At 38.3% G+C, this 11,104-nt stretch overlaps 1 protein-coding gene and 1 pseudogene across 27 annotated transcripts in view; one reads left to right on the forward strand and one right to left on the reverse strand.

The window, feature by feature from the left end:
• LOC146483883 (CUB and sushi domain-containing protein 1-like) overlaps window positions 1-11,104 on the forward strand; it is a 167,603-nt gene that overhangs the window by 135,906 nt on the left and 20,593 nt on the right. For 19 of the 27 annotated variants that reach the window (XM_085105159.1, XM_085105150.1, XM_085105167.1 and 16 more), the window contains 20 exons: window positions 104-277; window positions 686-859; window positions 1,733-1,906; window positions 2,688-2,861; window positions 2,956-3,129; window positions 3,344-3,517; window positions 3,672-3,845; window positions 3,967-4,140; window positions 5,002-5,175; window positions 5,960-6,133; window positions 6,229-6,402; window positions 6,703-6,876; window positions 7,031-7,204; window positions 7,353-7,526; window positions 8,353-8,526; window positions 8,785-8,958; window positions 9,059-9,232; window positions 9,488-9,661; window positions 10,116-10,289; window positions 10,489-10,662. In XM_085105159.1, the coding sequence (XP_084961285.1) occupies window positions 104-277; window positions 686-859; window positions 1,733-1,906; window positions 2,688-2,861; window positions 2,956-3,129; window positions 3,344-3,517; window positions 3,672-3,845; window positions 3,967-4,140; window positions 5,002-5,175; window positions 5,960-6,133; window positions 6,229-6,402; window positions 6,703-6,876; window positions 7,031-7,204; window positions 7,353-7,526; window positions 8,353-8,526; window positions 8,785-8,958; window positions 9,059-9,232; window positions 9,488-9,661; window positions 10,116-10,289; window positions 10,489-10,662 (3,480 nt within the window). The remainder of the gene's footprint in view (window positions 1-103; window positions 278-685; window positions 860-1,732; window positions 1,907-2,687; window positions 2,862-2,955; window positions 3,130-3,343; window positions 3,518-3,671; window positions 3,846-3,966; window positions 4,141-5,001; window positions 5,176-5,959; window positions 6,134-6,228; window positions 6,403-6,702; window positions 6,877-7,030; window positions 7,205-7,352; window positions 7,527-8,352; window positions 8,527-8,784; window positions 8,959-9,058; window positions 9,233-9,487; window positions 9,662-10,115; window positions 10,290-10,488; window positions 10,663-11,104) is intronic. The other 8 variants (XM_085105156.1, XM_085105157.1, XM_085105176.1 and 5 more) reach the window with 8 other exon arrangements.
• The window catches only part of LOC146483886 (uncharacterized), a 2,211-nt pseudogene continuing 2,164 nt past the window's right edge, over window positions 11,058-11,104 (reverse strand).

Genomic DNA, 11,104 nt, shown 5'->3' on the forward strand with positions numbered 1-11,104 from the left:
AGCACGAGACTGTGGTTATATTTATTCCTGTTAAACATTTTCATTAAAAACTTACACAGCAGGGAAAGCTTAGAATTAACCCTGGCACATTTCCTTTGTCCAGCACGAGATTGTGGTCCTCTGCCTATCCCAACAAACGGTTCCTCTAAAGGTCATCTGACAGTCTTTCCAAACAAGATCCTCTTTGGTTGTGATGAAGGATTTAATCTAACGGGCTCTGATGCCAGGCATTGTCAGGCAAACGGAACGTGGAGTGGAAATCAGACATTCTGCGAAGGTTTTTGACCTTTTTTTCTTTTTTCGGCTGTGAATGTAAACTGAGCTGGTTTCGACCCGAAGCGTTGTTATTACTATAACATAGTTAGCTTGTGCATTCAAACCAAAACATATTTTTCTGCTCGGATCCATAATTTATTTCAGGCAGATAAGTATTAGAGACAAACTTCTTCATTACTTTGTGCTTCTATGCATAAGTAAATTTCCAGTGATACAACCCAATAGACTTTCAAGAATCTATTCAATACAACAGATCTATTATTATACAACAAACCTTTACACTTCCAAATTGAACCCCAATATTATCCTTGGATGGAGGATTTTTTTTTTTTTTTATTTTGATCACGTCGTAATATGAAAGGTCCACTTTAAAATTCTTATGCCGGTCTTTTTTAAATTCGTCTTTAAGCTGTCGACTGTGGACCTTTATCTGTCCCGATGAACGGCTCCTCTTCTGGTGACTCTACGGTGTTCCCCAACGGCGTCCTATTTTCCTGTGACCCTGGGTTTATACTCAATGGATCCTCCACGAGAACGTGCCAGGCTAATGGGACATGGAGTGGTTTGTCAACAGTATGTCTTGGTAGGTTTGAGGTCAGCGTTCATCCTGACGTTCCGACACTGCACAATGAAAGGGAATTCTTCACAGCCCAAAAGTAATCATTTGAGAATCAAAAAAAGTGAAATGCACGGTATCTAAGGACTTTTTTTTTTATAGGGGACTGCATTTCTCAGTGGTGGCAAATGAAGCTGAAATGAACCCATACCTTACTTAATGCGAAGACAATCCTCATCCATACCAATGACTTCGAGTCTGTGATCAGACATTCTTTTCGTCCTATTTGCATTCGTCGTTCATTCGAGCCCTTTTACAGCGATTCGCATTCGTTTCTCGTGTTTTTAATATTCATGATCATCCTCCATTCATCCCATTGTATCCATTGACTGTGTAATTACCATTCAACCCTCCAAATCGGTTACAACAGCCAAAGTTTATAGCTAGAATACCCACCAATTTGATTCCCTCGCTTCTCGATAAAAGCAAATTAGCAAGTTTTGGCAGACTCATCTTTTTAATTCTTCGCTTACAATACGATTTACGATTTTTTCCAGTGTAAAGCGTCCTGTTTTTGACAAACATACCTTCGTTGTGCGTCAAGTCACTAATATCCATGCTTGGCATGTCAATCCTGGATTTGAACAATGAAAATATTTTACGGACGGACGGACGGGCAATGGCCTCATTCAATGCTGTATTCACAATTTCACTTCAGTGATCAATTTTTATTATTTCTATTGTCCATCTTTTATTTTCATATTATTCATTCTTTAACAAGTTGGTCATGCTGTCGTTGCTTTTCTGGAGATTTAGCATGGTTTGTTCCTTTCAATTGTGTTTCTGTATTTTTTGTTTTGTTTTGCGTTCCCTCCTGTTTTGTGTGGCCTTCGTTTCCAGCTGTCGACTGTGGTCAGCCTCAGCCTTTTCGGAATGGACGTATCGCGGGTGGAGGTACAGTGTATCCAAATGTTATGCATTTCAATTGTGATGAGGGATTCATCCTTCGTGGAGCATCCAAGATAAAATGCCAAACAAATGGAACGTGGAGCAAAACTTCAAGCTTTTGTGACGGTAAACAATGAACTAAACTGAACTGAACCTTATTAGATATTTATATTTATATTTATACATGTACAATTTGCTGGCGTCGAGGGTAGCAAAGCTAATCTTGTCGGGCCAGGATAAAAAAAATGTATGACTTTTACTGCTAAGTAAGAAAGCAGAGCTATAATATCAAAGATACAAGAACAAGGAAAGGTTTTTGGGAGGACTAAAATAGTGAAGAGGAAGTTTTTTGAGCTTCTTTAAAGGCAACATGGAAGAGAAGACAAGGCCAGAAAACACGAAATAGGGTAGAAAGAAAGGAATGACAAAACGGTAATATACAACCATGACAGTTGTGATTTGACTTTTGTTACTAGAGATTCAAAATTGTCACACAAGTCTTCAGATTCTAGGTTGTTAAATAGTACAATATGGATTTTCTTTTTGAACAGTGATTTGGGTAATACCCGGAACTTTGTTGGTAACACCTTCACACCGGCTCTAGAGAAAGATTGTCCTTTTATCTTGATCTTTTTACATAAATATTATCAGATACAGGAGATCTTACTTATAGAATAGTTATATTTTCATTTTCTGATTTTACATATTGTCATCAGTCTGCATAACAGCCCTATTCCCAGATTGTGCAGAGGGAACTGAGCATGATGAACATTTGCATATCATGATGGCAAACCATAATTCTTGTTGTTGCCGTTTTTTTATTCCACCTATCATGCTCTTAGTTCCCGTGAAAGGTATCTGCCTGTAGCATGCCGATATATGAACGCACTCTCTTTTCCTTTTATAGCTAAGAATTGCGGTCCTCTTGCCGTTCCTTTAAATGGTTCACTAACTGGGAATAAGACGACCTTTCCAAATGAAGTTTCTTTTAGCTGTGACGAGGGATTTATTTTAAATGGGTCCACGATAAGGAGTTGTCAGGCTGATGGCGCTTGGAGTGGGGTTCAGACCACGTGCCAAGGTAAGATCGATCTTGAGATAAGAGGAAGTTTGTGATGATGATAACCAAAGCAATCGATTCTTATCTTCCAAACAATTTGAACTCTGATTTCTAGCTGTGGACTGTGGTCCTTTATCTGTTCCCATGAACGGTTCGTCTTCCGGTGACTCCACGGTGTTCCCGAATAGTGTACTATTCAACTGTGACCCTGGGTTCCTTCTCAATGGATCCTCGTCAAGAAGGTGTCAAGCTAATGGAACATGGAGTGGTTTATCAGTCACATGTGTTGGTAGGTTAAAAAAATGCGTCCTAACTGCCCATATATTGATTTATTTTTATTATTGCTTTAATAATATACTTTTCCGCCAACATCACTTCTCCGTTATTGTCTATTACCTATGTAGGTCTTCCGGGAGCGAATAGGGCAATAGTGTTAGTATAAATACAGTTGTTGTTTTTATTACCGGAAGTGTATTGCCAACGTACTATGATTTCCTGTTCAGCACGAGATTGTGGACCTCTAGCTGTCCCAACAAACGGTTCCTCCACTGGTGATCTGACAGTTTTTCCAAACAAGATTCTGTTAGGTTGTGATGAAGGATTTAATCTCATCGGCTCTGATGTTAGGAGCTGTCAGGAAAACGGAACTTGGAGTGGAAATCAGACATTTTGCCAAGGTAGATGCAATTGTAGCATTGAATATTTTAAGTTTTACCAAATTTACCATTAAATGAACGTTTCATAGCTGCGTGGTACAGCAGTAACAAGAAATTGTACTTATGTAATGCTGTCTTTTCTAATACACATTTTATGACGCCAACTTATTTCCAGCTGTCGACTGTGGTCCTTTATCAGTTCCCATGAACGGTTCGTCGTCTGGTGATTCCACAGTGTTTCCCAACAGCGTACTATTTCACTGCGACCCTGGGTTTATTCTCAGCGGATCCACAAAACGGACGTGTCAGGCTAATGGAACATGGAGTGGATCGCCAACTATATGTAGTGGTAGGTTGATACCAACAGTTGCCAAACATACAGTCTATTTTTGCATCAACTTATGTTACGGTTTGGTTATTTTTACATTTTGTATCACTTATTGACACATTATTGTGTCACTTGTTTCTAGCTGTTGACTGTGGTCATTTGGCTGCTCCCATGAACGGCTCCTCGTCTGGTGTTTCGACAGTTTTCCCTGATAGTGTATTATTTAACTGCGATCCTGGGTTCATTCTTAATGGTTCCTCCTCGAGGACGTGCCAGGCTAATGGGACGTGGAGTGGTTTGTCAACAGTTTGTGTTGGTAGGTTTGAGGTCAGAGTCCATCTTTACGTTCTGACGCTGCTTAGTGCAAGGGGAATCTTCACAGCCCAAAAGGAATCGTTTGAGAATAACAAAGAGTGTACCTAATGACTTACTATGCGTTTGGTTTTGGTTAAAGGGACACTGCGTTTTGTCATAAACCCATACCTTACGTAGTGCGAAGACAACTATCATCCATACCAATGAGCTCGATTCTGTGATTAGACATTCTTTTGTGCTATTCGCATTCGTCTTTCGTTCGAGCTCCTTTTCCAGCATTTCGCATTCGTTTTTCTCGTTTTTAATTTTGGTGATCCTTCTACATTCATCCCATTATTTCCATTAGCTGTGTAACTACTATTCAGCCGTCCCAAATAGGGTACAACAGCCACAGTTTTTACCTACCAAGGCTGCCAAGTTAATATCTTCGCCTCTCGATAAAAGCAATTTTGCAAGCTTTGGCAAATATTCATCTTCTTTGCTGAGAATGCGATTTTCGTTATTTATTTTTTTCCATATAAAGAGTACTGTTTCACACGCATAAGTTCGCTCTTGCGTCGACTAACTGATATCCGTGCTTGGTATTTCGATCTTAGAATCAGTGGAACAATTAAAATAACTTTCGCCACATTGGAGGACGGACGGGCAATGGCCTCATTTAATCCTATATTCACAATTCCACTTCAGTGATCCTTATTGATATTTCTATATTATTGATATTTTTATTTTCATATTATTCATTCTTCATCAAGTTTATCCTTCTGTCGTTGCTTTTCTGGAGATTTTGGTTTGTTCCTTACGATTGTGTTTCTGTATTTTTTGTTTTATATTCCCTCCTGTTTTGTGTGGCTTTCGTTTCCAGCTGTCGACTGTGGTCAGCCTCAGCCTTTGCGAAATGGAAGTATCACTGGTGGAAGTACCGTGTATCCAAATGTTATGCATTTCAATTGTGATGAGGGATTCATCCTTCGTGGAGCATCCGAGATACAGTGCCAGACAAATGGAACGTGGAGCAAAACTTCAAGCTTTTGTGACGGTAAACAATAGCTATATTTTCATCTTCTGATTTTATATATTCTCGTGAGTGTGCACAATAGCACTATTCGCGAATGGGGCAGAAGGAAGTAAGTATCGTGAACACTTGCATATCATGATGGTACAGTACAATTCTTGTTGCTACTGTCTATTATTATTATTATTATTATTATTATTATTATTATTATTATTATTATTATTATTATTATTATTATTATCATTATTATTATTATTATCCTTATTTTTACGTCACATATTTTTTAGTCATACGATATGATTTTTTTATTACAGATAAGAATATTATTGTCACTCTATGACATTTATTTTTTCTTTTAAAAAATTGATCTTGAAAATAGTCTCTTTTTTAATCGGAATGAATTTTAAATAGGTTTTGATTAGTTCTAGAACTAGAGAAGGGTCAAGCTGGACTTCCCTAGACTCAACAGCTATAGATACTTTATTATTGGGGTGTACATAGAAATTTTCATTTTTTTAGTTTATAGACAGTTGTTTATATCTGTTCTGTTGAAAGCTACCAGACCACCAAGAAGTCTTTTTTTAACTACAGCCTTACCAAAACTTGTATTTAAATATATATTTAATTTTTCAATGACAAGAGTTTAATAAAATTTTAATTATTGTTATTATTATTATTATTATTATTATTATTATTATTATTATTATTATTATTGTTATTATTCCAGTTCTCATGCTTATGGTTCCCATCAAAGGTTTCTTGCCTACAGCATGCCAATATTTGTACACGCTCTGTTTTTCTTTCATAGCTAAGAATTGCGGTCCGCTTGCTGTTCCTCTAAATGGTTCACTAACTGGGAATGAGACGACCTTTCCGAATGAAGTTTCTTTCAGCTGTGACGAGGGATTTATTTTAAATGGGTCCACGATAAGGAGTTGTCAGGCTGATGGCGCTTGGAGTGGTGTTCCAACCACGTGCAAAGGTAAGTCATTGGTCTGTAGATAAATCAAGGTTGTGTTGATGATAACCGAAGCAATCGATTCTTATCTTTCGAACTATTTTAACTCTGATTTCTAGCTGTCAACTGTGGTCCTTTATCTGTTCCCATGAACGGTTCGTCTTCTGGTGACTCCACGGTGTTCCCTAATAGTGTGGTATTTAACTGTGACCCTGGATTCATTCTCAATGGATCCTCGTCGAGGAGGTGTGAAGCTAATGGAACGTGGAGTGGTTTGTCAGTAACATGTGTTGGTAGGTTTGAAAAAAAAAATGCATCCTACCTACCCATATATACATTTTTTCAAATGCTTTCTGTAATTATACAAGTATACTTTTTTTCCCAACATCTCTTTACTTTAAATGTCTACTTCCTGCCTTTTATCCGAAGTAATTGTTACACTGCACTGCATGTAGCCCTCCCTGATAGATAATACGGCAGATGTAATAATAGACTGAAATACAGTTGCTGTTGTTGTTGTTGTTGTTGTTGTTGTTGTTGTTGTTGTTGTTACCGAAAGGGTATTGCCAACGTGCTATGATTTTCCTGTTCAGCACGGGATTGCGGCCCTCTAGCTGTCCCAACAAACGGTTCCACTACTGGTGATCTGACCGTCTTTCCAAACAAGATTCTGTTGGATTGTGATGAAGGATTTAATCTTATCGGCTCTGATGTTAGGAGCTGTCAGGAAAACGGAACTTGGAGTGGAAATCAGACATTTTGCCAAGGTAGATGCAATTGTAGCATTGAATATGTTAAGTTTTACCAAATTTACCATTAAATGAACGTTTCATAGCTGCTTGGTACAGCAGTAACAAGAAGTTGTACTTATGTAATGCTGTCTTTTCTAATACACATTTTATGACGCCAACTTATTTCCAGCTGTCGACTGTGGTCCTTTATCAGTTCCCATGAACGGTTCGTCGTCTGGTAATTCTACAGTGTTTCCCAACAGCGTACTATTTCACTGCGACCCTGGGTTTATTCTCAGCGGATCCACAAAACGGACGTGTCAGGCTAATGGAACATGGAGTGGATCTTCAACTGTCTGTAGTGGTGAGTTGAAACCAACAGTTTCCAAACAAAGTCTATTTTTGCGTTTCCCTGTGTTACTGTTAGGTTATTTTTACATTTTGTATTTTTAAAAGACATTCAACTAACTATGGTTCACTTACACGTCCTGGTTTTTGTCCCTTATTTTCAGCTGTTCACTGTGGTCATTTGGCTGCTCCCATGAACGGCTCCTTGTCTGGTGACTCGACAGTGTTTCGTAATAGTGTACTATTTAACTGCGATCCTGGGTTCATTCTTAATGGTTCCTCCTCGAGGACGTGCCAGGCTAATGGGACATGGAGTGGTTTGTCAACAGTATGTCTTGGTAGGTTTGAGATCAGAGTCCTTCTTTACGTTCTGACGCTGCTTAGTGCAAAGGAAATCTTCACAGCCCAAAAGTAATTCTGTGAGAATCACAAACAGTGAAAAACAGTGTACATAATGACTTACTATGTGTTTTGTTCTGTATATAGGGACACTGTGTTTGTCAGTGGTCGCAAATGAAGCTGAAATAAACGCATAACTTGCCAATGACCTCGATTCTGTGATTAGACATTTTTTTGTCCTATTTGCGTTCGTCTTTTATTCGTGCTCCTAATACAGGGGTTCCCATTCGTTTTTCACGTTTTTAATATTCGTGATCCTTCTACATTCATCCCATTGTGTCCATTAGCTGTATATCTACCATTCAACCGTCCCAAATAGGATTCAACAGCTAACGTTTACAGCCACCAATAATGCCAATTTGATTCCTTCGCCTCTCGATAAAAGCAAGTTTAGCAAGTTTTGGCAAAGATTCATGTTCTTCGCTGAGAATACGATTTTCGATTTTTCCAGTATAAATTGTACTGTGTGACATACATAATTTCGTTCCTGCGTCAACTCACTTATTTCCATGCTTGGCATTTCGATCCTGGAATGGAACAATTGAAATAATTTTCGCCACTTTGGAGGACGGACGGACAATGGCCTCATTCAATGCTATATTCACAATTTCACTTCAGCGATCAATTTTTAATATTTCAATTATTCATCTTTTATTTTCATATTATTCATTCTTTAACAAGTTGGTCATGCTGTCGTTGCTTTGCGTTGATGTATTTATTTTTTGTTTTGCGTTCCCTCCTGTTTTTTGTGGCTTTCGTTTCCAGCTGTCGACTGTGGTCAGCCTCAGCCTTTGCGGAATGGAAGTATCACGGGTGGAAGTACAGTGTATCCAAATGTTATGCATTTTAATTGTGATGAGGGATTCATCCTTCGTGGAGCATCCGAGATACAGTGCCAGACAAATGGAACGTGGAGCAAAACTTCAAGCTTTTGTGACGGTAAACAATAGCTATATTTTCATCTTCTGATTTTATATATTCTCATGAGTGTACATAATAACCCTATTCCCGAATGTTGGAGAAGGAACTAATCATGTTAAACACTTGCATGTTATGATGGCAAACTGCAATTCTTGTTGCTGCTGTTTTTACATTTGTTTGTTTTTTATTCCAGTTATAATGCCTGTAGTTCATGTGAAAGCTTCCTTTCCTGTAGCATGCCGATATTTGCAAACGCTCCGTTTTTTTCTTTTATAGCTAAGAATTGCGGTCCGCTTGCTATTCCTCTAAACGGTTCATTAACTGGGAATGAGACAACCTTTCCAAATGAAGTTTCTTTTAGCTGTGACAAGGGATTTATTTTAAATGGGTCCACGGTAAGGCGTTGTCAGGCGGATAGCGCTTGGAGTGGCATTCTGACCACGTGTAAAGGTAAGTCATCGATCTGTAGATAAATCAAGATAAATCGAGTGTGATGATAACCGAAGCAATCGATTCTTATGTTTCGAACTATTTTAACTCTGATTTCTAGCTATCGACTGTGGTCCTTTATCTGTTCCAATGAACGGCTCGTCTTCTGGTGACTCCACGGTGTTCCCAAATAGTGTTCTATTTAACTGTGACCCTGGGTTCATTCTCAATGGACCCTCGTCAAGAAGGTGTCGAGCTAATGGAACGTGGAGTGGTTTGTCAGTCACATGTGTTGGTAGGTTTGAGAAAAAAAATGCACCCTACTTGCCCATACATTCATTTTCTTCAAATTTTTGCTGTAATAATGTACTTTTTCCCAACATCTTTTTTCTGTAAATGTCTATTCTAAACTTTTTATCCCATTGTATCTAGCCCTCCGGGGAGATCAGAAATACGCCAGATGTGCTAGTAGAAATACAGTTGTTGTTGTTTTTGTTATTGGTATTATAACCGGAAGCGTGTTGCCAACGTACTATGATTTCCTGTTCAGCACGAGATTGTGGACCTCTAGCTGTTCCAACAAACGGTTCCTCCACTGGTGATCTGACAGTCTTTCCAAACAAGATTCTGTTGGGTTGTGATGAAGGATTTAATCTCATCGGCTCTGATGTTAGGAGCTGTCAGGAAAACGGAACTTGGAGTGGAAATCAGACATTTTGCGAAGGTAGATACAATTGTAGCGTTGAGTGTTTCGATTTTCACGAAATTCCTTTTAAATAACCGGTTCGTAGCCTCGTAATTCAGGAGTTACAAGAAAGTTGTGTTAATGTAATGCTATCTCTTCTAATTAACAATTAGATTATTCGCTCTCGATTTCTATCGCGTGATAGCTGATGAGGGCGCAGCCCGAATCAGCTATCACGCATAGAAATCGAGAGCGAATAACCTAATCGTTTTAGTATAAATGTACTAGTCGTTCAAAACCAAACAAGTAAATTATCTATATCCTCATCGCAGACACTTCGAAAACGCGGCGAAGCAGCCGCCATTTTGTTGAAAACCTCTACTCACTATCTATCACAGAATAGATAGCGAGTAGCGTAGCCAATCAGAAATCGGTATTCGTGATAGAACACTAGTAGATTTATACTAATACACGTTATATTACTTATTTCCAGCTGTTGACTGTGGTCCTTTATCAGTTCCCTTGAACGGTTCGTCGTCTGGTGATTCCACAGTGTTTCCCAACAGCGTACTATTTCACTGCGACCCTGGGTTTATTCTCAGCGGATCCACAAAACGGACGTGTCAGGCTAATGGAACATGGAGTGGATCCCCAACTATATGTAGTGGTATGTTGGAAGCCACAGTTGCCAAACGTACTTTCTATTTTTGCGTCTCCTTATGTTACGGTTTGGTTATTCATACATTTCGTTTTTTAAATTACATTCAACTAGACGATTTTATTGTTGCTACAAGTCCTTGCAAGATGCATTAGTTCTCAGAATTGGTTCACTTACACGTCCTGGTATTTGCCACTTATTTCTATAGCTGTTGACTGTGGTCATTTGGCTACTCCCATGAACGGCTCCTCGTCTGGTGACTCGACGGTGTTCCCTAATAGCGTGCTATTTAACTGCGATCCTGGATTCATTCTTAACGGTTCCTCCGCGAGGACGTGCCAAGCTAATGGGACATGGAATGGTCTTCCAACTCTCTGTGTTGGTAGGTCTTTTAGGAAACTACGATTAATAAAGCAAAACCTGACATGTGTGCCATCAAATCCTTACTCCTCTACACGAATAAGCCACGAACTTGTCTTTTATAAGGACAAAACGTCGATTAATAATAATAATAATAATAATAATAATAATAATAATAATAATAATTTTTAATTAAAAATGGAGAACTCTTTATTAACATATTTCAAGCAAATTGCTATTCACAAGTTAAAAGTAGAAAAAAGAACTATTAAAAAACTATTTACAATTTATTTCGATGAAAAAGAGACAACTTTCAATCCGATCTTTTTTTTTTTGATAAAGTTACTATGCTATTCTTCTTAAAAAAATCAATCATATATACAAAGTTAAAAAATCTTTAAAAAAAGGGAATAAAAACCAACATCACATGGAAGGCTACCAAGAAAAATAAGAAATACTGAGAA

This window comes from Pavona decussata, unplaced genomic scaffold (genome assembly GCF_977016875.1).
Source record: "Pavona decussata unplaced genomic scaffold, jaPavDecu1.1 SCAFFOLD_37, whole genome shotgun sequence".
Lineage (NCBI taxonomy): Eukaryota > Metazoa > Cnidaria > Anthozoa > Scleractinia > Agariciidae > Pavona > Pavona decussata.